At 37.0% G+C, this 25025-nt stretch overlaps 4 protein-coding genes and 1 long non-coding RNA gene across 6 annotated transcripts; 3 read left to right on the forward strand and 2 right to left on the reverse strand.

The window, feature by feature from the left end:
* Positions 1-10456: 10456 nt before the first annotated feature.
* On the forward strand, positions 10457-12255 carry LOC124197349. Its single transcript, XR_006876109.1, has 7 exons — positions 10457-10515; positions 10594-10694; positions 10781-10885; positions 10951-11047; positions 11114-11257; positions 11926-12042; positions 12128-12255. It is a non-coding gene; the product is annotated as an uncharacterized LOC124197349 (long non-coding RNA).
* Positions 12256-13717: 1462 nt separating this feature from the next.
* LOC124197341 (chromatin assembly factor 1 subunit B-like) lies at positions 13718-15710 on the reverse strand. 2 transcript variants are annotated; one of them, XM_046592725.1, is made up of 6 exons: positions 15498-15710; positions 15293-15425; positions 15034-15219; positions 14819-14964; positions 14290-14741; positions 13718-14226 (listed from the first exon to the last, which is right to left on the reverse strand). In XM_046592725.1, exons 1-6 carry the CDS (start codon positions 15621-15623, stop codon positions 13842-13844), a joined length of 1428 nt encoding a protein of 475 aa, XP_046448681.1. In that variant the 5' UTR covers positions 15624-15710; the 3' UTR covers positions 13718-13841. The 2 variants fall into 2 exon arrangements, with proteins under 2 accessions (XP_046448681.1, XP_046448680.1); XM_046592724.1 differs by having other exon boundaries at positions 15034-15222.
* A 36-nt stretch (positions 15711-15746) lies between these two features.
* LOC124197739 (uncharacterized protein slp1-like) lies at positions 15747-17286 on the forward strand. The gene is made up of 5 exons (XM_046593272.1): positions 15747-15832; positions 16392-16699; positions 16765-16811; positions 16938-17096; positions 17170-17286. Exons 1-5 carry the CDS (start codon positions 15747-15749, stop codon positions 17284-17286), a joined length of 717 nt encoding a protein of 238 aa, XP_046449228.1.
* LOC124197342 (SUN domain-containing ossification factor-like) lies at positions 15905-19901 on the forward strand. The gene is made up of 7 exons (XM_046592727.1): positions 15905-16173; positions 16392-16699; positions 16765-16873; positions 16938-17106; positions 17170-18216; positions 18289-18429; positions 18512-19901. The coding sequence occupies exons 5-7, from the start codon at positions 18073-18075 to the stop codon at positions 19154-19156; spliced, it is 930 nt and encodes a 309-aa protein (XP_046448683.1). The 5' UTR covers positions 15905-16173; positions 16392-16699; positions 16765-16873; positions 16938-17106; positions 17170-18072; the 3' UTR covers positions 19157-19901.
* Positions 19902-20765: 864 nt separating this feature from the next.
* Positions 20766-22507, reverse strand: LOC124197346 (allatostatin-A receptor-like). The gene is made up of 3 exons (XM_046592733.1): positions 22376-22507; positions 21496-21597; positions 20766-21396 (listed from the first exon to the last, which is right to left on the reverse strand). Exons 1-3 carry the CDS (start codon positions 22422-22424, stop codon positions 20987-20989), a joined length of 561 nt encoding a protein of 186 aa, XP_046448689.1. The 5' UTR covers positions 22425-22507; the 3' UTR covers positions 20766-20986.
* Positions 22508-25025: the final 2518 nt, after the last annotated feature.

Raw genomic sequence — 25025 nt, forward strand, 5'->3', positions numbered from 1 at the left:
CAAGGCTGAGCCGCTGAAGGGGGGATCGAGCTACGGAACAAATAAATGGCGAAGAAAACACGAAAATTTGTTCATTTTTTTAAATTAGCGATAGTTAATAAGTGAAAACGACGTTTGTAAAAAATGAATTTTACAGTTAAGATCAAGGGGAATACGTTCATAAAAAAATAAAGACGGAAATCAGCTACCTAACATGTGAAAAACGAAACGGCAATGTGTGAATTCACTCATCGTGGTTTGAGCTACGGCAATGAATATAAGCGGTGGCGGATCCTTCGTTGAATATTCCGCCTTCTCGCTCATGTGGAGAAGGTCGAATATTTTTTGAAAATATTTCAGAGTACCTTATGGAACTTAGAAATAATTGGGAGAAATAGGCCCACTTTGACGGAGAAATAGGACCGCTTTAAAAATATTTTAAAAGTGGGCCTATTTCGTAGGGTCCTATTTCGACCGGTCCTATTTGCCGGGCCTATTTCGTCGGGGCCTATTTCGACCGGTCCTATATCTCCGCCAATCCTTTCTTCCTAAATAGCATATTAGTTTTGTTGTTCATAAGTGAAACACTATTGTTGCTTCTTACTGATTCCAATGAGATGTTTCCTTCCTGATGTTTTCTGCATTGGGCGTCATAATTCTCCATGTATTTTTTAATGTCTTCGTCTATGTTTTTATCAAAGGAAATATCGCGATATATGCTACAAATGCTTTCTTCGGAAGATGAATCATGTGTGCTTTCTTCGGAAGATGAATCATGTGTACACAGTTCCTCTTCTCCACTGACATAACAAAGATTCTCCTCTTCCGTAACTGTGGGTCTTTCTTCCTCTACTGTTTTCTCTATTTCTGGTTGTTGAAGTTCTGAATCATCTTTGATGTTGTAATGATAATTGTCTTCGTAGTCTTGGAAGTCATCAGAAAACTGGTTATCATGTTCCAGAATTTGTCGTTGTTTGAAGTTCTTCAATTCAGGTTCTTTTTGCAACATTTTTTTGGTATAATTGCCGCTTGAATTTGATAAACAATCCGTAGCGTCCCCTTCAGTAATGTAATCGCCGTTTATAATTGTACCATTCAAGTCCTCTTCCGTTCTGTTGTCTTGTTTTTCTTTTTTTTCCGCAGGTGAATCTTTGTTTTTTTTTGTCTTCATCTTCCCCATCCTCACTGGAATTTTCGATCTGGATAATTTGCAATAATATGAGTTAATTAATTTAGCCTACTTTAAGTATTTTATATATGTTATATAGGAAAGTTTCTCACCACAGAAAAAGAATGTTTCCTCTTCTTCAAAATTGTTGGTAATGGATCATAAGTACTCGGCTTGTAAGAACAGTCTGAATCACGATCACACGTTTTGTCTTCCACGCTTTGGTAACGTTTTTCTCGATTTTCTTGGAGATGCAAAGATTCTATTTTTGCAATTTCGGCCTCTTCTTCATAAGGGTTGCATGAGAATAAATCATCATTTTGTTTTTCCTACAAAAAAATCATAAAACTTAATACTATTTGTTCATCTTTTCTGTAATCATAAATTACTATTGAATTTTCATAAAAACATATAGATTATGAGTATTTTGTTATAGCTGTAAAAATTATAACTGATTTGTATATATGATATATAATGTAAACATTTCATACATTCGTGTTCATTTTCTTGAATTTCCTATATCCACTGGCCTTCTTCTTCTGCGCTTTGGCGGATCTTGGTTCTCCTTTAGTTCCAGAACGAGAATTTTTCATGTTTCTTCTCATTCTTGTTCCATTTGGTTTTTTATTCGTCTTTCTCGGAATGTATCCAATTGATAGCATTGCAGCCATAATATGTGAACAAGTCACTGTTGATGAGCACGTGCAATATTGTCCTGGTTCTCCATTTTCACCATGAAACAAAGTTACCGCATGTTTCTGCCCACCATGGGAGGTTACAGCAAAGCATTTCTGTTGAGGGACCAGTGAAATTCTGTTTTCCAATATTATCAGCTTTGCTCGACTAAGAACAGTGGGACTTGGTATATATTCCTTTGAGGTTCCCTTTGGAGTACTAATAACCTATCAAATTATATATAGTATATAAAATGTAATAATTGTAATAAATGTATACATGTTATACTATACCTCCATTAAATCGCTTCTTTTTTCAATAAGATCGGTGTCCAGCTCATACAACTCACTGCTGTCTTCTTGCAAGGGGTAAGCTTGTCTTAGGTGATCCCGAAGTAACCACTTCTCCCCTACGGCGTGCTTCGCCCTTTTGCACCGAAGCAATTGAAGTCGGCTAATTTCTGAACATCCGTCTATTACTTCTTCCTCTCCGTACCCTCTTTTTTTCTTAAATCTTCTTTTCAAAAGGGAATTGAAGGATTCCATGCGGTTTGTCGAAAGGATATTTTTAACACCGTAAGGTCGAAGTGCCCAAACACCCATATCTTTCATGTCCGGGTGAATTTGTCGTTCAAAATACACAGAAAATTCCTTTACAGTAATAGCAATGTTCGTTAATTTCATTAATTTTTATTACATTTAATAGTTTCGCTCAGTCAAACCTGTTTCCAAACGTGTGATTTGAAAATATGGAGACTAACTTTGTAGTCATCGTAAGTGTCTTTGTGTAACAGCTCATAAAACTGCTCACGATAGGGTGTCAATTCAGTATTCTTTGAGATTCCCATGCTTCTCAACTTCTTCTTAATGTTCCTCCAAGCGTGAATATGACATCTTGCATGAGGAATATTTGGGAAAACCTAGCAAATGTTTTAATTACAAACGAAAATGTGTATATATATATTATACAATAAATACAATATATACAATATATACCGTAATTTATATTGTACAACGAATGTTTCTTTATACCTTTTTAAATGCGTTAACTATTGCTGTTTCGTCATCAGTGCACATCATTACATTTTTAGCGGATTGTAATGGAGGAATTTCTTCTTTAATCATATTCAAAAAGTACTCATGTGATGACTGCTGCTTGCTTGTGTGTATAAAACAGGCAAGTCCCATTGTTGGCATGGGGTTATCAGGAAGATCTTCGAACTCCGAGTGCCGAAATGTGATAAAAGTCACATAATAATTTCCAATATCGAAGGTAGTGTCTAGTTCCATTATGACCGCTGGTAAATCTTCTCGGTTAAGAAGAAGTTCCAATTCGTGAGCCATTTCTGAAACGAAGAAATGATTGTTAGTTGCAGAAAATTCACGTATGTTTATATACTTGTTATTTGTTTTATAAATTATATAAATATATTTACCGAATTGCATGCACGCATAATTCACATTAGGAAACAACTCGAACTTTCTCATAAAGTTTGTTTCGATTCCGACCTCGTAAGCGTGATATTGCGCGTCGCGGCCCATTTTCTTCAATTCTCTTGCTCTACTTTGTGCATTTTCTACCTGCTTGATATCTCTGGGTGCCTGGACAGCTTGTTTTTTCATATTTTCTCCAACACTTTTTATCATAGCCCCATATATTTCAGCAGGCTGATCATTTTCCCTTTCCTTTGCAGTTTCAAACACTGATTTTGCTGTTCTGAAGAACGGCTTTTGCGTCTTTTCTGGCTTTTTAGCATTACCATGGGAATAGGTTGGATTGGCCACAGATGCATCCCCTTCGTATACGACCAAAACTTGATTGGGATAGTCATCAAGCATATAGACTTTTTTGGTGAACTTCGTTGTGAATGACTCTGCAGTTTCACCGCAGTTAATTCGCAATTTAAAAGTTATACGTGAAAAGGTTAATGAAAGATTTTGTCTCTCTGCATGTTTGAAATCTTCAGAATTCTCTGAAAACAACATTTTTTTCTGTAGGGTATAGTCCACTTTTGACCTTTGTTGACGCCAGCAATATCCGTCGCACCGCCAATAATCCTCAAATTTTTCCCCTTCCCATTTTATCATGAATTTCGACCCTGTTTCCGGAATTTAAAAATTAAAGTTATACAATTTATACAATTTATACAATTTATACAATTTATAAAAAAAAAATTAGAAAATGGTTTCATCTCAATTTAAATAACTCACACATCAATATCCACTTGAAATACATTACGTAAACATTACTCAAAACTGTCATGATAACAAAAATTACTTCAAAAATTGCAAAAGTTATTACATTTTTCTAGTTTCAATTCAATCAAATACTACACCGGAAAAAAAAATGAAATTACTAATATTACCAGGTTTCGGTAGAAGAGCTTGTGATGGCAAATTTCTGTCCTTGTTGATCACAAATGTCGGCAAAGAGGTATCAGAAAACATGGAAATTATATTTATCATATAATCCATTCTTTTTTTGTAGGAACCCATTTTATTGGAATAGCTACAAACTTACAAACACTTTCTCAATCACGTTGTCCAGCAAACACTTGAAAAGAGGTTAAAAATACTACCATGCGGTATGACCATATATGGTGACAGCTGTGAGGTTATTCAAGGTCGTCTACTACTAATAGCCCAAAGATATTCTTCAAAAATCTGTTGCTCCCACAAATATCGATATGCAGTATGACTTTAGATCGTTACCGCTTAGAGGTCATTCGAGGTCGTCTAAGGTTTCCAACAAAGTAATTCGTGGTCGTAGCACAACCAACTGTGATACTGTAACTACTATATGTGAACACCAAAAAAGCCCTTATTATCATGAATTTCGACCCTGTTTCCGGAATTTAAAAATTAAAGTTATACAATTTATACAATTTATACAATTTATACAATTTATAAAAAAAAAATTAGAAAATGGTTTCATCTCAATTTAAATAACTCACACATCAATATCCACTTGAAATACATTACGTAAACATTACTCAAAACTGTCATGATAACAAAAATTACTTCAAAAATTGCAAAAGTTATTACATTTTTCTAGTTTCAATTCAATCAAATACTACACCGGAAAAAAAAATGAAATTACTAATATTACCAGGTTTCGGTAGAAGAGCTTGTGATGGCAAATTTCTGTCCTTGTTGATCACAAATGTCGGCAAAGAGGTATCAGAAAACATGGAAATTATATTTATCATATAATCCATTCTTTTTTTGTAGGAACCCATTTTATTGGAATAGCTACAAACTTACAAACACTTTCTCAATCACGTTGTCCAGCAAACACTTGAAAAGAGGTTAAAAATACTACCATGCGGTATGACCATATATGGTGACAGCTGTGAGGTTATTCAAGGTCGTCTACTACTAATAGCCCAAAGATATTCTTCAAAAATCTGTTGCTCCCACAAATATCGATATGCAGTATGACTTTAGATCGTTACCGCTTAGAGGTCATTCGAGGTCGTCTAAGGTTTCCAACAAAGTAATTCGTGGTCGTAGCACAACCAACTGTGATACTGTAACTACTATATGTGAACACCAAAAAAGCCCTTAGGGTGTTACTCAGTAGCCATTTCCGTTGCACCATCAGGGTCTTTTTCTCCAGTCAAGGTCATTCTCCATATTGAAGCAGTTGGATTACTACATGGTTTTTAGTCAAGTTTTTCATTTTAAATTATGTGTCAAGAATTTGTAACGGGTACTGCTGTTGAAAAAATTTTGATTTTGTCATTACAATTAACATTGGTATTATTAGCAAAGGTGGTATAACCCGTCGTTGTCATAATTGCTTCTACTCTCCATACGTGTTGGCATAACCAGTACCACTAGATAAATCGAAGATATATTGTTTCTGCTCCAGCTTGGCGCTTGTACCTCTTCACTGTATAAATCCCAGGACGGGAAAAGTTCACCCAAGACTTTTGGGGTCAAAATAAAATCATCAGTCAAAAATAAAAAAGAGTCCAACTTTTTGTTCACGCTTTGGGAGCATGGGGTAACGGAGGATGGAGAAAGGGACTCGGAAAAAAAGTTCTTCCGTGCCCAGCCATCCGACCGGAACGACTACAATAAGGTCCACGACAAGGGAAAGTTTTTCTTTGAGAGGGACAAGTTATCAGATGAAAGGTTCCAGTTGCAACAATTGCCAAATTATCTGGCAAAAGTCTCCGATCAATAAGACCGGTGAAAATGTAAGGATTGCGGAGGACGAATAATCTAAATCGGAAGAGGAGATTTCAGACGAAATCGATGACGAGGGTATAGGAAATTGTTCTGAAATAAAGTTTATACTCTGTGCTGTATAACGGCGCATGTTTTTGAGATTGATAACTTTAGACAATTGCCTTGCAATCTTATTACATACGATGTGCTCTTTAGTTTACGCGTTTCTTGAGAATCAGATCAATTGCCAACCCCTGGGGTAAACTGGAATGTTTTGTTTGCGACAGATATAGCGAAGGCAGTCGAAATTAACTGATGGAATATCCGTCCTCGTTTACTTAAAAAAATCAGTTGCCAATGTTCAACGCCAAAACGGACGATAAAAATTTCTTCCACGATAAGCACGCAATTCAGCTTATTTCTTTGAAACAGTGTGTAAGCATTACAAACGTAAGATTCAATAAATAATATTTACCCATTTCATTACAAATCTCTCGTATTTCTTCATCAATAAATGAAATGCAAATGCATGTGAATGAAATATCTTTGCACACGCAAGAGAGAGACGCTCAAGAGAGAAGTAAGATTTTCTACAACTAAACAAACAGTTATTTTCATATGAGCCGTCAGTGCTTATAGGTGATTCAGTTAAAGATATTTAAGAACTACAATTTTAATGAGAAAGGACGTTTATTGAACATTTCACAAATCATTATTTGTTATTCCAGCAATGATTCTAATTCAGTTAACAACTCCTTGTACGTTTGCAGCCATTCTCTGCTGGAAGCTGTTAAAACGGTATTAAACTTTTGTCCAATTTTTGCTTCCAGGTTAGAAGGCAGCGTATTTCTTTTGGACAGCGGGATGCGGTACATCTCGGAAATGGCATCTAATAAATTATGAAAAATGAAACGTATTATGGTAACATATAATACATTATGATATATAATAATATATATATGAGATGACTTACTTCGTATATCGGATAATTGTTCAGGGTCGATTGCAATCTTCAAATCTTCTGACACCTTTGAACGCATAGTCGTCTTTTTGTGAATTTCCAAAAAACTTTTTGTGTATACCTTCTCCACCAATTTCAAAACACATTCTTCTTCGTTCTTGGGATACATTGCCTTTAACTTATTTTTCCAGGTTTGTTTGATTGGGAACATGCCCTGTGTGAAGAAAATTTTTTGTATATAGCATTTACACGTGTATAAATTTTATAAATTATATAATTGATATAAAATGTATAAAGTTTCTACAGCATTCTGTAGTGCAAATTTCTTTTTATCCAAAATCAATCAATGTAACAATTACAGTACCTTCGGTGCAAAAAAACCATCTTTTTCTTCTTCCATTTTCTTTATCTTTTCCTGCAATGACTTAACATATTCCGTGCTTCGACCTCCACGTTCTTCACGTTCGACATTCTTCACGCTTCGACTTCCACGTTCTCCTCCTGATTCCTGTTTATCTTTCAACATTCTCTTCAACTTCAATATTTCTTCGTTAGATTCTTTCAATTTCTAACATAGAAATGAGAATTAATTAATTTCTGTTTTCTTCCAATATTTTTATTTTGCCTCTCACCTTTTGACTTTCCTTCAAACGTTTACTCATTTCTTCGAGTATCTTTTTCATCCCTTTCTTGTTTCTCTTCTTTAAAAACTTTGTTGTTTTATTCACTTTCCTGCCCTTGATCTAATAGAGAAGCGATTTTATTTATGTTGAACGTTATTAACACATTATAAACCCAAACGTTACCAAATGGTCGCATCTTTTCAGTTTAAGAACTAATTCTCGAGAGGGTCCCTTCATTACAAAATTATCCTGTGAATGTAAATGTACGGAATGTATACTTATAATGAGCAAAATTAACAGAAAAGTATTTACTACCCCATCGATACTGTCACTCCTTCCATGGTTGGATGTTTCACCAACTGTGGGATTTTCCTGTGATCGTGAACATAAAAAATGGAAAAAAGTGGGTAAATATAAGCCATGTATACATTATATAATTTATATAAACTGTATACAGTTGCTATACTAACCGCATCAGTGATTTCAGGCATATGAGCAATATCGTCGGATTCCTCGCCAATATCACTCCTTCCATGGTTGGATGTTTCACCAACTGTGGGATTTTCCTGTGATCGTGAACATAAAAAATGGAAAAAAGTGGGTAAATATAAGCCATGTATACATTATATAATTTATATAAACTGTATACAGTTGCTATACTAACCGCATCAGTGATTTCAGGCATATGAGCAATATCGTCGGATTCCTCGCCAATATCACTCCTTCCATGGTTGGATGTTTCACCAACTGTGGGATTTTCCTGTGATCGTGAACATAACAAATGAAAAAAGTGGGTAAATATAAGCCATGTATACATTATATGATTTAAAGAAACTGTATAAAGTTGCTATACTAACCGCATCAGTGATTTCAGGCATATGAGCAATATCGTCGGATTCCTCGCCAATATCACTCCTTCCATGGTTGGATGTTTCACCAACTTTGGGATTTCCCTGTTTTCGTGAATAAAAAGTGTGAAAATAATCAGTTCAATATGTGGAATGTATGAACATGGAAATAATAAACTTACTGCATCAGGAATATCGCCATTTCCATTTTCCGCATCAACAATAGCATCGGGATCTGCGGTTTTTTCAAGAACTCTTTCTTCAATTGACACATTTTCCTGTCAGGATGAATGTACATAATGTCATTTGAAACAAAAACTATTAAGCGTTGATAAGTTACATACTTGATTACTTTCTTTCACGTCTTCCATCATCCCACCTTCCTGTAAAAGATTAATTCAAGATATTTTTATGTTGAACAAACCTTTGAATTACACATATTTCCAATAATTCACCCACAAAGTTCACAACTTAACATTTATATCTTCAAGTGATTGTTAACAAATGCATCATAGAAATGTACAGACACGTGATATAGATTATAGGTACTTGAAAGTCAATGAAAGATCTAAAATATACATCATCTATAACCTATAAGCACTATACAATTTAACTATTATCTAACGTTAATATGTTATATAATATTACCATGACTGGTTGCAAAATAACTCGGCTCCGAAGTTTTTTTAAGATAGACATCTTTCTTCTTGATAAACATCAACGTTTTCCTGCTCTCTATATCTAACAGTGTTGCCAGCACTTCTGAAATTGTTATCGAAAATGCGCGTGCGCCGCTCTGCGCCATCTGCCCGCAAAAAGCAAATTTGTTCATAAATTTGATAAGTGACATGGTTATACTTACTCTTCAAAATACAAGAGATGAATATGAGAGAAATATAAGAGATGACTAAATTAACAAATGATTTTAATAAAACTTTTTTAATATCTCCATTAAGCACAAAATTTTACTGTATTCTAGTTAATGAATTTGAAAACAGGGAACGACTACACCAATAATGTGAACGTGGTTATTTTCTTATGGCGATAGTCCTTCCGTTAATTAATAACGGCTGACGATCTATAAGTCATAATTGTTTGTGTTAGTCTATAACAAAAATAGCATAGTACCGTATAACACCATGTACTTCATTTCATAATTACAAATGTAAATTGATAATAACTGAAATAAATTATCATTACGGAGGACTATTCTCCATAACCGACCGACCGTGCAACAACAATTGTGATTGCCACAACCATATTATGCACAATAACTAAATTCATTCACAAGAATATGTTTATAATTGGTACAAGAGTCTTGATTGAAAAAAATTATTTCTAATAAGGAATCTCCATATACCTTATATATGATACAGCATTTATAAATTATGTAAAGTATATAAAACTAATATGTTGTATATATTATATATAAAAACAAAATGGACTCTAATTAAAAATTTGACACGTCCTGGATTTATTAATTTGTTTATCTAAAAAGTTTCAATAAAAAGTCGTTTATTTATTCAAAATGAAGGTGCAATACGTGAACAAAAATAGCGTACACGACAATGCGTACACGATTTAGACAATTTCTGTTGTCGTCTGCTGGGTCTATATCGTGTACAAAAGGCCCTAGGCCCCTCCCCCTTCGGGGAGGAGTTGAGCAAATACACGGTAGATGGACACGATATAGGCAGTATGCGTACACGGTGATGCGTACACGATATAGGGTGGCCCATTCAAAACTCGTTACTAGATGTCGCCAGTGTCGCCCTTGTTGTTTCGCATCGTGAAACGAGGCGGAATGGGCGTAACAAATTGTTGCTAATTTAAACTTTTTATTCCTGGGATTTCATACAACTGATTTAACTTCGTATCTTATGTAGGTTTATCTTGACCTGATTTCCTTATTTTTATACTGTACCAACTTATTTCTTCAAATTTTAGATGCATGCTGTCAGTCATTCCAACAAGTTGACTTTGCAGTCACTTTCCATCCATCAGAGATCAGACCCTCATGCTGTCAAAAGCATAAAACTCATGTTTGAAGTACACATATAGTGGAATACAAATGTGCCGAGATAAGGTATTCCCCATTGCTGCTACCAGACCATTACAATTCAGATTTTCATGTAACATAGGTATTCTTGTTCATGAACCATAGGATATTTTCTGAATCTCACAATTTTGTTGGTGTAACCTGCAACAGCATGTTTGCTGTTATGGCTGTTTCTACTTATGTTTAGAAGGCAACCAAGCTGAGGGGTAGGTAGAGTTTTATTTCTCATGCGTAAATTTGTGTAAATTTGTAAATAACGTAAAGAATTTCCTTGTCCAATTGCTAATGAAAGTTTCAGTGACATGAAGAGTGTGACGTGAATAATGCCATGTGTGTACATACATGTTCCAGTTCTGCTTGACAATGCCTTACTAAATTCATCACTTGTATGATAAAGGTAAGCATTGATACCACCTTTCACCATGCTACTGCAACACTTCATGACACTTTCTTTAACATCAGGAAATCTCAACATGAGGACTGTTTGTTGCTGTGATTTCCATTTTTACGGTTTTTTTATCATGAAAATTTCATTGTGCTTCTTAGTTAAGAACTAAAGGTAAAGATTGATATGCTTTATTAACTGTTATTTATTTTCATTTAATGTATTACATTAATTTTGCAGAGCACGCTAGAGATCCATAAGCCAATCCTGCCCTTTGTCCAGGACGGACGAGTGACTTCCATTCACGTTATCTTCCCGACGTATGTTCATCATCTAGCTTCGCTGCTACACACCTGCAGTTACTCACCACGGGATTATGTCCAGGTAGCACACAATTAACTTATTTTCGTAGATTATCTACTAATATTCTACTTGCTTTAAGCTTTTTGTCTGTGTAATTATAATTCCTAAATCGGGCCCTTCTTACGCGAAAACAAATTGTTACTTAAAGACGTTTCTTTTTTCTAACGCTAGATGGCTTTACAGTCAGTTTCAGTTACTTTGCAAATCTCTTAAAACATTCATTGGCAGATTTATTGTGCGGAAATTTTTTAGTCCAAACTGACGATAACTATTCCACCAACAAAGTTCACTTGTTAGATTTTTACAATGTGTAATTTTTTTTCCACTTCCGGTTTGCTCAATTCAGACAGTAGTTCAGTAAATATTCATTCGAGGAGCAAAAGAACCACATATTCGTGATCCTCGTAAAATTTGTGGTAAAGTTCATGTTGTTGTTTTTTTACGTACGCGTACTTCCGGTTTCGAGAATTATCCTGAACTTAAGTTCAGGAATTTTGTTTTAAGACTAGCAAGTGATTTTTGTTAGGTGTTCAGTTCTCAATATTGTCAGGTAGATTTTAAGCATATTAAAGCGTGCCTTTAAAGTTTTGAGCAAAAAAACCAGATCCATGTACCTATATGTATTATGTGACTATTATTTAACTTTTGTTGACATGTCACTTAATAAGAATTTTTTTGTCTTTATTCAGGTAATGAAGAGGAGACGTCGAGAAGATGGATTTTCTCATCTTTAAAAATCGTCACCGGTCTCCGTCGGATGTTGCCCCTGCTCCTGGTGCGAACGAAACTCGGTGGAGTGCATGGATGTAAGTTCATCATTTACTAGTTATTCACATTTAGGTTGTCTGTATTGTATTTTAATCCCATCAAATTTTTTAAAATCTGATTTAGAATTCGCCAACAAAATACTTCTGGCATTGGAAAAGGATAATCGATGGAAAGGGACCATCACTGGAAAACGGAAATGGACAATCGCGACCGGCACCGAGACTCCTCATCAACGTGGATCATCGTATTGTTGGTATTATTGCGTTTGTGTTAGTTAACCCGTTGTCTGCCACGCCTTTGTTCTCCCCTAGCTCCTTAGCACGGGCCGCGTGCGCTGTTCGGTCTCGTGGTTTTCATGCCGCGGGGTCGGAAAGTCGCACCAGCCCAAAATTCGCCGCAAGGCGCCAGTTAGGCAATGCACCATCCCCCTTCCCCCTTGTCGATACGGTGATGGATTCTAGAGGTTGTGCATTCCATCTTCTCCTGTCACCGTGTCAGCCCGGACTTGTCATCAATAGCAAGTCCCACCTTGGTCATGGATCCTTAGGACATGGCGCGTAGAGTAGTAGAGAGTACAACCTACGGGTTGTATGGCGTGGCAGCCAACGGGTTAATTAAGTGTATGTATGTATGTATGTGATTGTAAAATGTGTGGTGGAATTTTGGGTGGAGGTGGGACAATAAAGCAATTCTTATCAATATTTTTCTTAAAAATTTGAAGTTTTACATTTACTTTAAGTAATTGTTAATGAGTTGAAAATACAAACTTCACAAATTTAGAGTAAACCCTTAACAGTCTTTCGTAAGTTACCCTGAAATGGTGTTTTCCAAACACCAGAAAATTTCCGAATGCAGAGCGATTAGAGCAATAATCACTTCCAACATACGAAATTAGGACCCATCGCAATGGCTTGGAGGTGTTAAGAGAAGTCTTATACAAGATGATTACCTTCATAAAAAAATCTATTTTTCTCATTTAAGAACAACAATACCAGTGACTAGTAGCCTAACTATGATATGACCGAAAACTCTGAATACAATTAAATAAAACTGAAATTTGGCTAGTATTTAGGAGACTTTCTCTAGTAAACTGAAGAAGCGTAGGTGGTGGTGTAATATCCAAATGCTTTAGTGGTGTAGTAACTCGGGGCAGAGTAATACTTTGGAGCTTCAGTGTAGTAGCTGGGGGCAGCGTAGGTTGTAGTGTAATACTCGGGGCCTAAGTGGTGAAATAAACCGGAGCCTCTGTTGGGGCAGCATACGTAGTCGTGCAGTACTCCGGTGCCTTGATGGTGTAGTACTTCAAAACCTAGGTGTAGTACTCAGCCTCTTTGGTGATGTAAATCGGGGCAGAGTTATACTTGTACAATAGCATGGTCGTGATGTTCCACACGACGACGACCCAATTTGATATAATAGAAGCAGGCAACATCTCCAGCCTAATAAAACGGCAAATCTAAAATCAAATATTAGAATCTCATTTAACATCCAGGTATAGAATTACTTTACAAGAACTTCATATACTATCTAGCAACATCATCAGGGCAGTCAATGCTGATTAAGTTTCAACCACCAGTATTAAAATTAATATGAAATGAAAAATGTTCAAGGATTCTTACCAACCAAACGTTTGGTTGTTCTTCAAGCTCGCCATTGACCTGATAACCACCAAAATTGGAATCTATTTCCACATTCCAAACCAGAAGCGACAGCCATCAGCGTATAATATATTTTAAATGTAAATTATATTCGAACTTGAACAAAAACATAAGGATCAATTTTAAGTAAGAAGGGGTTCGTTTTTTACATACGAAATAAAACTTCTACAGCTACAGGGTTACTTCTTGGGACTGGGAAGCGTCACTAATTTAACACGTTTCGGACTGTTGCGAACGTTGACGCATTTCGGACTTTCCTGGGCGGTGCATTTGGAATTCAACTTGCTTTGGGTAGGAGGACAAGGTGCAGCAGGAGTGTCTAGGGTCATTTCGGTGACTTCGTTGGCCAGGTGGAAATCTTCGTCATCGATTATCGGCTGAACATTTTCGTGGAATATTTCCCCCTGTAGTAATGGTTGGAAACTGGAAGGTAAATTTGGCGAGACTGCTTCCTCCACACATTTCATGGTCTCATAAGGTTTTCCAAGCTCGCCATCACTGAACGTTACAATCGAGCAGTAGCCATCCATAGATGAAACGACTAGGATCCGTCCATTGCTAGACCTGAAAGAGAAACGTGGAAACTATAAATCTGATGCAGGAACAACGTCGATATATACTAAATACCAGGCCACGTCGGTAAGGCGGGTGTAATGTATACGACTAATTCGTGCAAAAGGTGCCATCTCCTGCGTGTCATAGAGCAGAATAGATTTCTCTGTTGCGACAGCGAATATCATCCTGTAAGGAATGTCGTAACAAGATGGCTGGCCTGGTTGCAATTCGAACAGGATCGGACAACAGCGAACAGCAACCGAATAGCCATCGTCTGATGGATAATATGCAGCCGGCTTCGAGAAATTATCATAGCGAACGAATGCGTAAGTGGTGTAGATTTTTTTCTTGGTGGGTTCGCTGTCATCGGTAGTGGTAACCTCATCAAGTTCCAAAAGGCCACAAGGGGCAAAGAGAATCCTACCGTCCGGCGAAAAGTTCAAGCGACGACAGAATGTCTTGAGTGTATCATCGTGAAAAATTTGGTGAGGCCTTTCTTCACCATCGGCATTTTTTATTTGCACCTGTAAGAATAATTTAATTCCAGTTACACAATTTAGCTTTTTCAAAATGGAATGAGTTGAAGAATAAAATGAAATACCGAATTTAGAGTTTCCACTTTTTTGGTCAGAAGTGAGTAAACTCTACAACTCCTGTCACTGCTTAATGTTGCAACAAATTTGTTCTTGGGATCCCAAGTTACTCCTTGAACAAATCCCTTGTGTTCTGGTAGTTTGATTGATTTCCCTTTAAAAAATAGCAATTAAAAGTGTTTTGATTAGTTTTAATATCACTAAATAGATTAATTATTCATACGTTTGCTGACATCCCATAAAATGGCTGTGTTATCCACAGACCCTGACAAAATCTTCATGCAATCAGGAGACCAGCACACGTCACAGACATCTTCCATATGTCCCCTAAGAATTTTTCGAACAGTCCATTTTTCTTCATTCTTAGCAGCATCTTCATTCAGTTGCAGCATCCAAAGCAAAATGATACCTTCTATGAATTTCAGACATTCAACATTTAATTCAGGAAATATTCAGAGCTTCTTTTGAAAGATTAACAATACCATCATCACCAGAAGCTAACATTTCTCCATTTGGTGAGAATCGGACTGCATTGACAGGTTTACTATGTTTATCTAAATCAGAAAGGAATTCCACAGAACCTGCTCCATTTTTTCCAACAATTACACTCCACATCTAATAAGAATAAAATAAAATAAAATTGGAATTCAATTCTGAAATGAAAGCAAGAACCAACGAGAAACTTGCCACAACGTGAGAATCAGTCCCTCCCGTTGCTAATCTGAGAAGGCCATCACTAGATTTGGGCTGAAAGTCGATACTTAATACTGGTTCACGATTGTGCCAAGATATTTCAGGGTTAGCGTATTTCATTTTATGCTACTATATCCTTTTTTCCAGTAGAATAAAAGCAAGATTAACGTTTAAGACCAGACCACAGAGGCACAGACTAAGAGGTGTAGACTGTATGTCTGTATAGACTGTAGACTATGAAGTATGAACGGGGGTGGGGCTGAGAGGAATGGTCTTGGACATTGTCCAAACGTCGTCGTCGTCGTCCAACACCCGACATTCGAAGTTGGGTGGGTGGGTGGTAATTGACGAGGGCTAGGTGGGTGGGTTCGTCAAGCCCCTCCTTCTTCTTGTTTTGTTGTCACTTGAAGCATGGTTGAAGCGTGGCTTCTGAAAGAATGTGGTGGCATTTTCGTTTCCTTTGATTGATTTTGGTTTTATCTGAATTATTGATTAAAGTGATTGATAAACACGGTTATTAATTCAACCGAAAAATTTCATTTTTGTCTCTGAACATTAGTAGGAAGCAAGAATTTCAAGGTTATCTTCTAGAAACGCCACTATTTAGAAATTCACTGATGTAACCATTGTTATAATCGAGCTAGTTGGAGGTTGGATTATGATCATTCAGGTGACGTGGGTCTTTTAAAATTGTACACACCAGCATAGATAAAGAAGACTAAATTATGTCAAATTTTCTTTGAAGTCTCCTTCGGAATTTTATTTCTTTTCTTTATTACCACATCAACTGAATGGGTATTTTTCACGTCTATGTATTTAGTGATTATCCAATCCATCTGTTAAATCTATTTCATCATATTTATTTATTTTTTATTATTATTTCAACAGCAACCTGACATCAAGTGAAGTGACAGTGCCTGTGGATAATCTAGATGCGGATCTATCGGTACCGAGTATTGAAGTTTTATCTTCTACCGAAATTCTAGAAGAATCTGCTTATCCCGATATTTCTGCCAGTGAGGTTATCTCTGCTGATGCTGAGCCCAATGTCAAACTGGAAAATGTTCTAACTACAAATAATGTGCTTAATGTGACCAACAATGTGACCCGTAACAACGAGAGTGGATCTAGTGAAGATGACATCCCATCATTCAGTGAATGGACGTTAAAGGTGTTGGCGGAGGAAGAGAAATCAGGTAAATTTTTTTTGTTTAAAATCGAGAAAGTTTACTGATCGTTTAAACATTCACAAATTGTGTAGGTGCAAACGGAAGTACTGGTGTGCAAACCCCTGCTAAATTATCTAAAGTATCTGCTCGGCGAAAATTTGGTTCGTGATTGAATTATGTGAAGCCATTCAAGCTCAAAGGGTAAGGCGATTAGCTTGGATTTTTCTTTTCTGAGGTTTTATCACTTCCTCTTGCTAATTTGTAGGTGGGCATTGCCAATTTCGAGTTATTTTCATCCTCGCCGAAGGATTTCCGCGTTTACATTAGCGACCGTTATCCAACTCGGGATTGGGCTTTGATTGGTCTGTTCACCGCCGCTGAGGTCCATTCAAAGTTTCACACTGGAAAGGCAGCTCCTTGGCAAGTTCGTTAAGGTGAGATAACTAAATGGAGAATTTTTTCCTTCATTTTTAAAAATAATTGTTGGAATTTGATAGGTGGAATTGGTCAGTCACTATAGCAAGGAACATTTTTGTCCCATCTCACTTTTTCACGTCTACGGTAACAGCGAATACGAGGTGCTAGACAATGAAGAAGATTCCCGGACGGGATAAATTTCACACCGTCAAGAAGAGGATTCAACAGAGGAAGAAATGCTTTTGATTTGAAAAAAAATAACAGCAACACCGATGTCGTCGTGGAAGGAAAAAATTTATTTGGGAGTGCCAAAGATGCTGTCATAAACATAGTGAAGAAAGCAGCCGAAGTCCTTACCAAGAGTCCTGCTCCGCAAAGTGTGATGGTGACCGTTAACGAAACAGATAATAAAGAAGCGATACACCCAACTGTTTGCTACACAGCAGTCCAGCCGGTCAATGTGTCACGAGCTATCAACGGATCTCTCAGCTGCGAATGGAAAGAATTGAAATTTCTTGCCTCACTGCCTTGGCTTCACTCTTCGTTGCTCCTCCAATGTCAGAAAGAGTCGTTTGATCAAACATTTTCTTCGGTAGAATTGGCTTTCGCTGAATCCATATGGACTCGGTCGACTATTCAAGCTCTTTGCCACTGGATCTTGCCAGAAGACCCGCACATTCCAGCTTCATTGGAATCAGTCTCACCCCCAATTGTGGAGTTGGATGTGCCTGAGAATGTAAATCCGTGTACTGAAGCTCAACAGGTCGGTGAAGTGGAATCCATCGCTGCTGAGCAGCCCAGTGCTGAACAGAATGAACTCGAAAATTTGGAGCAGTTATTTTCTGAAGAAATGGGAACAGTAGCAACGTCGTCGGATGACCTACCAATCGGAATGGAGACCATTATCCCAAATGATGGCTTCTTAATTGAGCCTTCGAAGCCCATTGGTGTACAACAGCAACAACAAGAGCAACATCAACAGTATGATCAACAGCAGCCCCAGGAGCAACAGATACAGCAACAACAACATCGTCAGCAGCAGACACAGCCAATATTTGGAAGAGCTTAGCCGTCGGTACAAACGCCAAGTAGACAATATGCAGAAATCGTTAAATTGCACTCTACAGGTTCGTTTCCGTCAAATTCTATTTAAAAAATAAAACATCAATGTCATCAGAGAAATTTATTTTCCCGTTTAGACTTTGAACGACACGTTGCAGCGAATGAGCACGCAAGAAGAGCGTTATCAAGTCGTACTAAGTCAGCTCCATTTTGATATGGCCGAATTAAAAACCTCGGCGTACAAACTGGCAGAGGAGAATCTGGTCCTTCGAGCTCAGGTGACCCATTTTTCCAAACGATTTCCTTTTTTGGATTTTGTTAGCTGACTAAAGATGTTTTTTTTTTTTGTATTTTATTTAGACAATTGAACAGCACTTGTTTCTTATGGTGGTTGAGGTGATTGTCATAGCAGTGTTGGTCGTCTTCCTTCTACGTAATTTTACGCGGCCACAATTTAATCAGCCACCCGATCCTCGTCATTCTCCGACTCACCGACAAAAAGAGCACCAGCCAGCTCCATTAGATTTCCGGCTCGAGGTCGGTCAGAAGGTTGAAGAAGTCGAGATGGTCAAAACAACTTTGCCCGTGTCCCTGAATATGTCAGAAAAGGCCTTGCAGCCATACAAGACGAAAACTCAGGTTAGTCCAACACCCAGTCTTGCCGACAGCTCGAGCTCCGGATGCGAGTCAGCTTTCAGTTTCCCAAATTCAAATTGTACAACAACAAGTCGCGATCCAAGTCCAGTTGATGGTAACAGAGCTAGGGGCAAATCGAGCAAGAGTGGTAGCAAGAAACAGCAGAAGAAAAGGAAACAAAGTCTTAATAATGTCCTCCCCAACGACAAAGCATCCATCTACCACTCGAAAGATGCCAGGTCAACTATACACCCCCCAAAAATTCGCCTCAAATCTGACAATTGGGAATGGCACTCTCGAGCTAAAATCCTTGCAGCCCAATTTATTAAAGAAAACTACCAAACGAGTGGAATGCGAAGTAGCTTTTAAAAGAAAGGAGCGCAGAATCATAAAAAAAGAATAAGAATCTGTACAGAGGAAACGAAAAATTCCAATGACCCTTACTTTTTTTTTGTACTTTTCTTTTTGAAGAAAAAGGGACATTTGTTGTATTTTTCTAGATTGATAGTTGATTGATTAAAATGTTGACAGGGAAAAGGCCTAAATCGGATATCCGCATTTATTATTATTTTTTTTTAGAGATTGTTATTCCGGCTCTAGTCGTGACAATTGGAAATGAAAAGCAAGCAAAAAAAATAATAATATCCTTTTCCCCTTCATTGTATGATTTGCGAAATTTTGCGCTATTTCGTGTGATATTTTTGATGACTTACTTACTGTACTTTTTCACGCGTTTCTTTATCCTCCCATCCGAATACTTGCCCGTTCCGTTTCGGCTGACTTTTGAGACACAAAGGTAAAAACAAAAACAAAAAATTTGGAAACCCGGAGCGGATAATCTCGTCATTCTTTAAAAGTGTTAAGGACTCACCGGTAACTAGTAGCAATTTTAATTGTCGAAAGATGCATACAGAATGATGGAGACTATCAGTGACTAAAAAACGTAAGTCAGCACGAGCATAAATTTGCGGGGATATTTAAACAATTCATGGGTTTCATGTGAATTTTCTACTTTTTGTGTCATGACCGACAGCTTTTTGTTTTGTGTGTTCAATTTTTTAACGGTATATACTCGCTTGCTGTTTCAATACAATTAGCTCGTTTTACAATCCCATAAACGTAACGTTGAAATCATCTTTTTAAGTCTCCGATTTGATTTAACCAGTGATTTGTTAACAGATTCAACTATGTGATAGTGACTCTTTTCTTCTAGGAAATAGAGCGCAATGAACAGCGGGCGATAGTTAGGAACAAGAACAGGTTTTCTAATTGCCGGAAGCGAAAGGTGAGTTCCATATTCCATTTGACATGTTTTTGCGGGTAACCGAACCTTTTCAAACTACTAGTTATTTTACATAAAAAAGGTTGTTGTCATTTTGAAGAAAATTTATTTTCTGAGTCAGATTAAATCAAATGTGCTTCACTCAAGGTGAACAGCAGTGTCAGGTTTTTTCAAGATATATGACTATGCGTCTTGTTATTTTACTTATTTTTTGCGATTTTCTTTCTTGATGAATTTTCATTAGCATTTTATCAAGGGTCCACTTTTCATTAAGTCAACGTCTCTTGGGTAAATCTATTTTGCGGATAGTTTTAAGATTTAACAGTTAAATTACTTGGTGTCTGTAATCGACCATTTCAAAAATAGATACCGGTTCCCAGATTTAAGGAAAGACATTAAAGCAAATTTGCGTATGTACTGAATAATACTAAAACCTAGTTAATCCTGGCTGATTTAAACTAAATGCTCAGTGTAAGCAGTGCTTTTTGTATTGACCTTGGCGATAACCTTTGCTACATTACATAGTCAGATCACGTAATAAGCGATACTAACTTGCATAACAACAGTCGTGATGTTGAATATGTAACAGCAACTCACGAGCGATAATGAGGACGGCGCCATGGATAAAAATAAGTTTGTCATTTCACATTGATAACAGGTAAATGAAAATTTCAAAATTTCAGTTTCTATGGAAGGTTTTTCTAAAGCTGGTCCACCAGAATTTTAACAGGAATGCAAATTCAAATATATCTAGGTTTGGCTGACATATCGAGACCTATTAAGAGTTTTGACACATTTGAACGAATTGATGCAGCGTGAATTTTAGAAAACGGAAGTAAAAGTCGTGCATATTTTTTTTGTAACATTTGTATTTATTATTACTTTAGTACTGCTGTAACTGACAACAGAGCGACATTTTACCTCGGGCAGTGAATGATTTTTCGGAATGATTTTCGAAAGTTATCCGAAATGAATGCGTACAGAAAGGGGTTCATGCAGGAATTCATGTAAGCTAGTATGTGCGACGTTATTTGTATCACAACGGTAACGGGTGAGGTGTTAAACAAGGCCAGACTTTTCAAAAGCAAATACAGCTGAATGGGGAGCCAACATATGGCAAAAGTGCAAACAACGATGCACACCATGCGAGTAACACGCATCTTTTTACCGCGCTGACGCCTAACGGAAACACGTCCTCCGTGCGTTGTCCGTCTCCACAAATGCGTGAGCATGCCTATGTATAATCCGCAAATTAGCAAAAGTGGGACGACATAAGAACTTGCATAAGAAGTTGCAAAAAATGCGATCTGAAGTAGCTCCATCCTTCCTAAACGAAATTGTTGGTTTTTTTTTAAGAGAAAATTTTTTTTCAATTAATAAGGAGAGTTAACTGCCGTTTTCGTAATGTTTGAAAGAATTCAATAACCTTGTGGAGAAACCGACAACCGGTATACTCTTCGCCAGCAAATTGGTACACAACGTGTCCGTGGGCCATCAGTAATGGGACACAGGCCGAGAAAATAACAACCTAAATGGAACGTGAAAATCTACGCTGTAAGTATGGAGAAATCGGAGAAATTGAAAAGGTTAGTACTTCATGAGAAAGAAATACCCAAGTAACGGCGATTGCCCAATACCGCAATACGTCTTTGTTTTTGTTCGAATAGAGATGGAACTGAGCGGATGGACAACAATTAAATAGCGATCAAGTGACATTAGAACTAAGGTGTAAATACTGGCATTAGCTGTCACGATAACTAGATAATGGACAATTTTACACCAGACCTCACCAAACGGCCAAAAGAGTAGAGCGTAATCCGAGGCAGTGAACGGAACGCAAAATACAATAAATAAAAGATCGGCAAGTGCTAAATTGACGATGAGCAGGTTGGTTGTGCTACGCATTCGCGAATTGGCAACGACCACCGTTACAACTAGGGCATTACCGAAGAACCCAACTATGGCAATAATTCCAAATATGACGGGTACCTTGAACGAGAAATAAATTCAACATACAGTACAACACACATGACAATTAGTTCAAAAGGGATAGTGTTTTTAGTTACAAGAGTTAATCGAGGGTCCTAAATGAGGCTCTTTTTGTAGATAATAGTAATAATGTTTTTATTTAGATAATTGGAGCTCCATTAGCGAATCAAATTCCTCACTAGTATCGACTATCGAGATAGCCTATAGGCTATCTATAGGCTAAACTAACGGACCTCGATTAGCTATGTGCCTCAATAACAGGAACCCTATTTGAAATGAAATCAATAGGAGTTGCTAAATAAGGTCAAATTCCATACCACTATAGAAATTATGTGTAGCATAGCAAAAACATGGGAATTCAATCATTTATGCATTCTTCTACCACAGAGCATTTTTTTGTTTAATAATGCCGTAACAAAACTTGAAAAACTAAACTCTATTTCGCTTAACTTGAGCCAACAAGAAATAAATTACGCCCAACGCACAAGTGGTACGGCGTAACACGCTAACGAACACACAATTGAGATAATTTTTATTTTTACAAACCTTATATAACATCCGATCATTGAGGAGGGGGTCCATGCGCTTACACACCCACAGGTGTGCCCGCACATCGTGCAACACTATAGCTATAGAGGTCGAAAACATTATGGCAAATTTGCAATCAAGATTTATTTGAAATTTCAGCATGTTAGCAGCTGCTGGCTGCTGGCCCCTATACATTGCCAGACTGATTTGTGATTTCCAAGTCACGGGTAAAAACTAAAAAGTAATTTTTTAAAAATACAACTATCAGGTAAACTTAAATGACAATTTTTTAGCCTTCAATTTTCATGGAAGTGCATGTTAATGCAAGATTTTAGTTGCTGTTTTCATTTTCTAACGCTGATTTTACGCATTGTGGTGCCATCTAGTAGAAGAAGATACCAGGAGGTGCCGGTGTGGCGGCAGGTCCCTCTTGGTGTTGTCTTTTTTTTGTGTGTGTGTGTCGTGTCTGTCGTCTGCTTGGCGATTGAAACAAAACAAATCGAAAGCAGACGACAGTAGGGGAGACTGGACCCATCTTGGACAGTCGCGGTTTTTCCCGCATATATCCCGATCCCCTTGGGCAAAAGAGTTTTTTTTGGCTAAGGTCATTCTTTAGCCTTGCCCCCACCCCCTTGATTTTTTTAAAATGTGTAACTTTAAAATTTAAGAATTTACATTGATTTCCATTTTTCGTGGTTTTTTTACCGATCCGGGGTGAAATTAGACAGGGGCCTGTACCAAGTTAGACAGGGTATTAAAAGAGGGATAGTATGAATTAAAAATTATGAAAAAATCAGGAAATGTAGATGGTAATGTAGTTTAACCCCAAACAAATTTTGGAAATTATATCTTTAAAACTGAAAAAACTTTCTTAAAGTGAAAGAATTACAACTTTTATATGGGGCGAGATAGGGAAAAAATGTAGGTGGCGCTGAAATCAATATATTACCCATTGTCCACTGTCCAAAATGGCCTCAAAATCATGCCCCCCGCAAATTAATTAATTGTAGGTACACCAAAGCACCTAAAAATAATTTTCTTACACACAATTGTAAAGGACAAACAGTTTTACACACTGATGTGTTTAAAATTTTTTTTACTCAAACAAACTTGGACAAGATCAATAATTCGGGTGAAAAATTTTGCAATAATTTATCGTGTTTTTTAGCTAGAGCTAGTTGCTAGAGGTAGTGAGAACACCTCTGATTTTTTTTTCAGATTTTTGTTTACATTCACTGAAGTAATTTTAGCCGGTTCTAAAAGTCTTTGGAATGCCGAGAGGACCTTATGCAAATTAGGCCACTTTGACCTTTTTTTTGCAGTTGAACGGCTTGGGCTAGGGAAACTCGACTTTTTTCTAAAAATCGGTCTGCGTTAGCTTTATATCAGGTCTGATTTTCAATTTTTTTCATTTATATTATCTAAGTTAAATTTTAAGTTGAAAAACGAAAAAGTAGAATTCCCCTTTTTTCTGCTCCCATCCTTTTGTTTTCTTTCGCGCCAACGAACCTCCACCTCGCGCCTTGCTCCTTTCGGCGAGCTCCGGAAGCATTTCCCAGTAGTTCTCTCCCTTCAGAACCTCCCCTACCGCCAAGTAAGGTAAAGCTTCCGGAGCTCGCCGAAAGGAGCAGGGCAGTCGAAAAGAAGGAGGAGGGGGGAAAAAGTCGACTGCTGGACTTAACACAGAGTGGCCCATCTCCTTATCTCTGATGATAACACGCTACATTGGGCAGCAACAATGGGAACATGGAACTACAAAAAAAATGAAATCAAATTAATTTTAGCATCAATGAAAATAATGCTATGGTGTTTCACATGGTTAACCCAAATATTCCATGGCAACATTATCTGATATCTTTTGTTGAAACAGAAATTTAGATGATCTCATCAAAGATCATCTCATTAAAGATTTAAATACAAATTCACATTTGAATTTGAACTTTATTCAATGTTGATGACTCAACAAAATTCCAAAATATTAAAACTAATCAATGGAAGCCAAGATTTTTTCCTTAAAACGCCTTTAGTTTGACTCCCAAATCAAAACATTTAATTTTTTGTTAACCTTAATTAGATAGTCACTTTGCTAACCTTCAATTAGTGCATGTTATTGATGTTAACAGCAAAGGCCTGCGAAATTTGACGTAAGTGCTAGAAAGGATAGCTGAAGTGAAGTTTATGTGGAAAATCTTCATCTGTTTAATGAAAGATTTTGCAATTAAAAACATTTTATTTACATGTGAAATGTTTCTCAGCTTCTGGACGTGGTGGACAGTATGGTTTGAAACCATTGGTTTCCAAATCTTCCAAGCTTTCAAGATTCTTCTACAAATAAAAAATGGCACTGAACACCTTCATGGTTACTGTACGTGAAAAAATGTATTGTGCTCATAAAACTTCTGAGGCTTTACTTCTAGCTCAACACATTTAATTTCAAAT

The sequence above is a fragment of the Daphnia pulex genome, chromosome 7, assembly GCF_021134715.1.
Source record: "Daphnia pulex isolate KAP4 chromosome 7, ASM2113471v1".
NCBI lineage: Eukaryota > Metazoa > Arthropoda > Branchiopoda > Diplostraca > Daphniidae > Daphnia > Daphnia pulex.

Excerpts from the sequence above, each read along its gene's own strand:
- LOC124197342 (XM_046592727.1), top strand. The coding sequence starts at position 18,073 with ATGATCAACAGCAGCCCCAGGAGCAACAGATACAGCAACAACAACATC. Across the intron at positions 18,217-18,288 it reads CGTTAAATTGCACTCTACAG|ACTTTGAACGACACGTTGCA; the intron begins GTTCGTTTCCGT and ends TTTCCCGTTTAG. Across the intron at positions 18,430-18,511 it reads ATCTGGTCCTTCGAGCTCAG|ACAATTGAACAGCACTTGTT; the intron begins GTGACCCATTTT and ends TATTTTATTTAG.
- LOC124197739 (XM_046593272.1), top strand. The coding sequence starts at position 15,747 with ATGAACGGGGGTGGGGCTGAGAGGAATGGTCTTGGACATTGTCCAAAC. Across the intron at positions 15,833-16,391 it reads CACCCGACATTCGAAGTTGG|CAACCTGACATCAAGTGAAG; the intron begins GTGGGTGGGTGG and ends TTATTTCAACAG. Across the intron at positions 17,097-17,169 it reads GAAAGGCAGCTCCTTGGCAA|GTGGAATTGGTCAGTCACTA; the intron begins GTTCGTTAAGGT and ends GGAATTTGATAG.
- LOC124197346 (XM_046592733.1), bottom strand. The coding sequence starts at position 22,424 with ATGATTGAATTCCCATGTTTTTGCTATGCTACACATAATTTCTATAGT. Across the intron at positions 21,598-22,375 it reads TACACATAATTTCTATAGTG|GTTGTTATTTTCTCGGCCTG; the intron begins GTATGGAATTTG and ends CGTTCCATTTAG. Across the intron at positions 21,397-21,495 it reads GTTGTCGGTTTCTCCACAAG|GAAGGATGGAGCTACTTCAG; the intron begins GTTATTGAATTC and ends AATTTCGTTTAG.
- LOC124197341 (XM_046592724.1), bottom strand. The coding sequence starts at position 15,623 with ATGAAATACGCTAACCCTGAAATATCTTGGCACAATCGTGAACCAGTA. Across the intron at positions 15,426-15,497 it reads GGACTGATTCTCACGTTGTG|ATGTGGAGTGTAATTGTTGG; the intron begins GCAAGTTTCTCG and ends TATTCTTATTAG. Across the intron at positions 14,227-14,289 it reads CGCCTTACCGACGTGGCCTG|GTCTAGCAATGGACGGATCC; the intron begins GTATTTAGTATA and ends TTTCTCTTTCAG.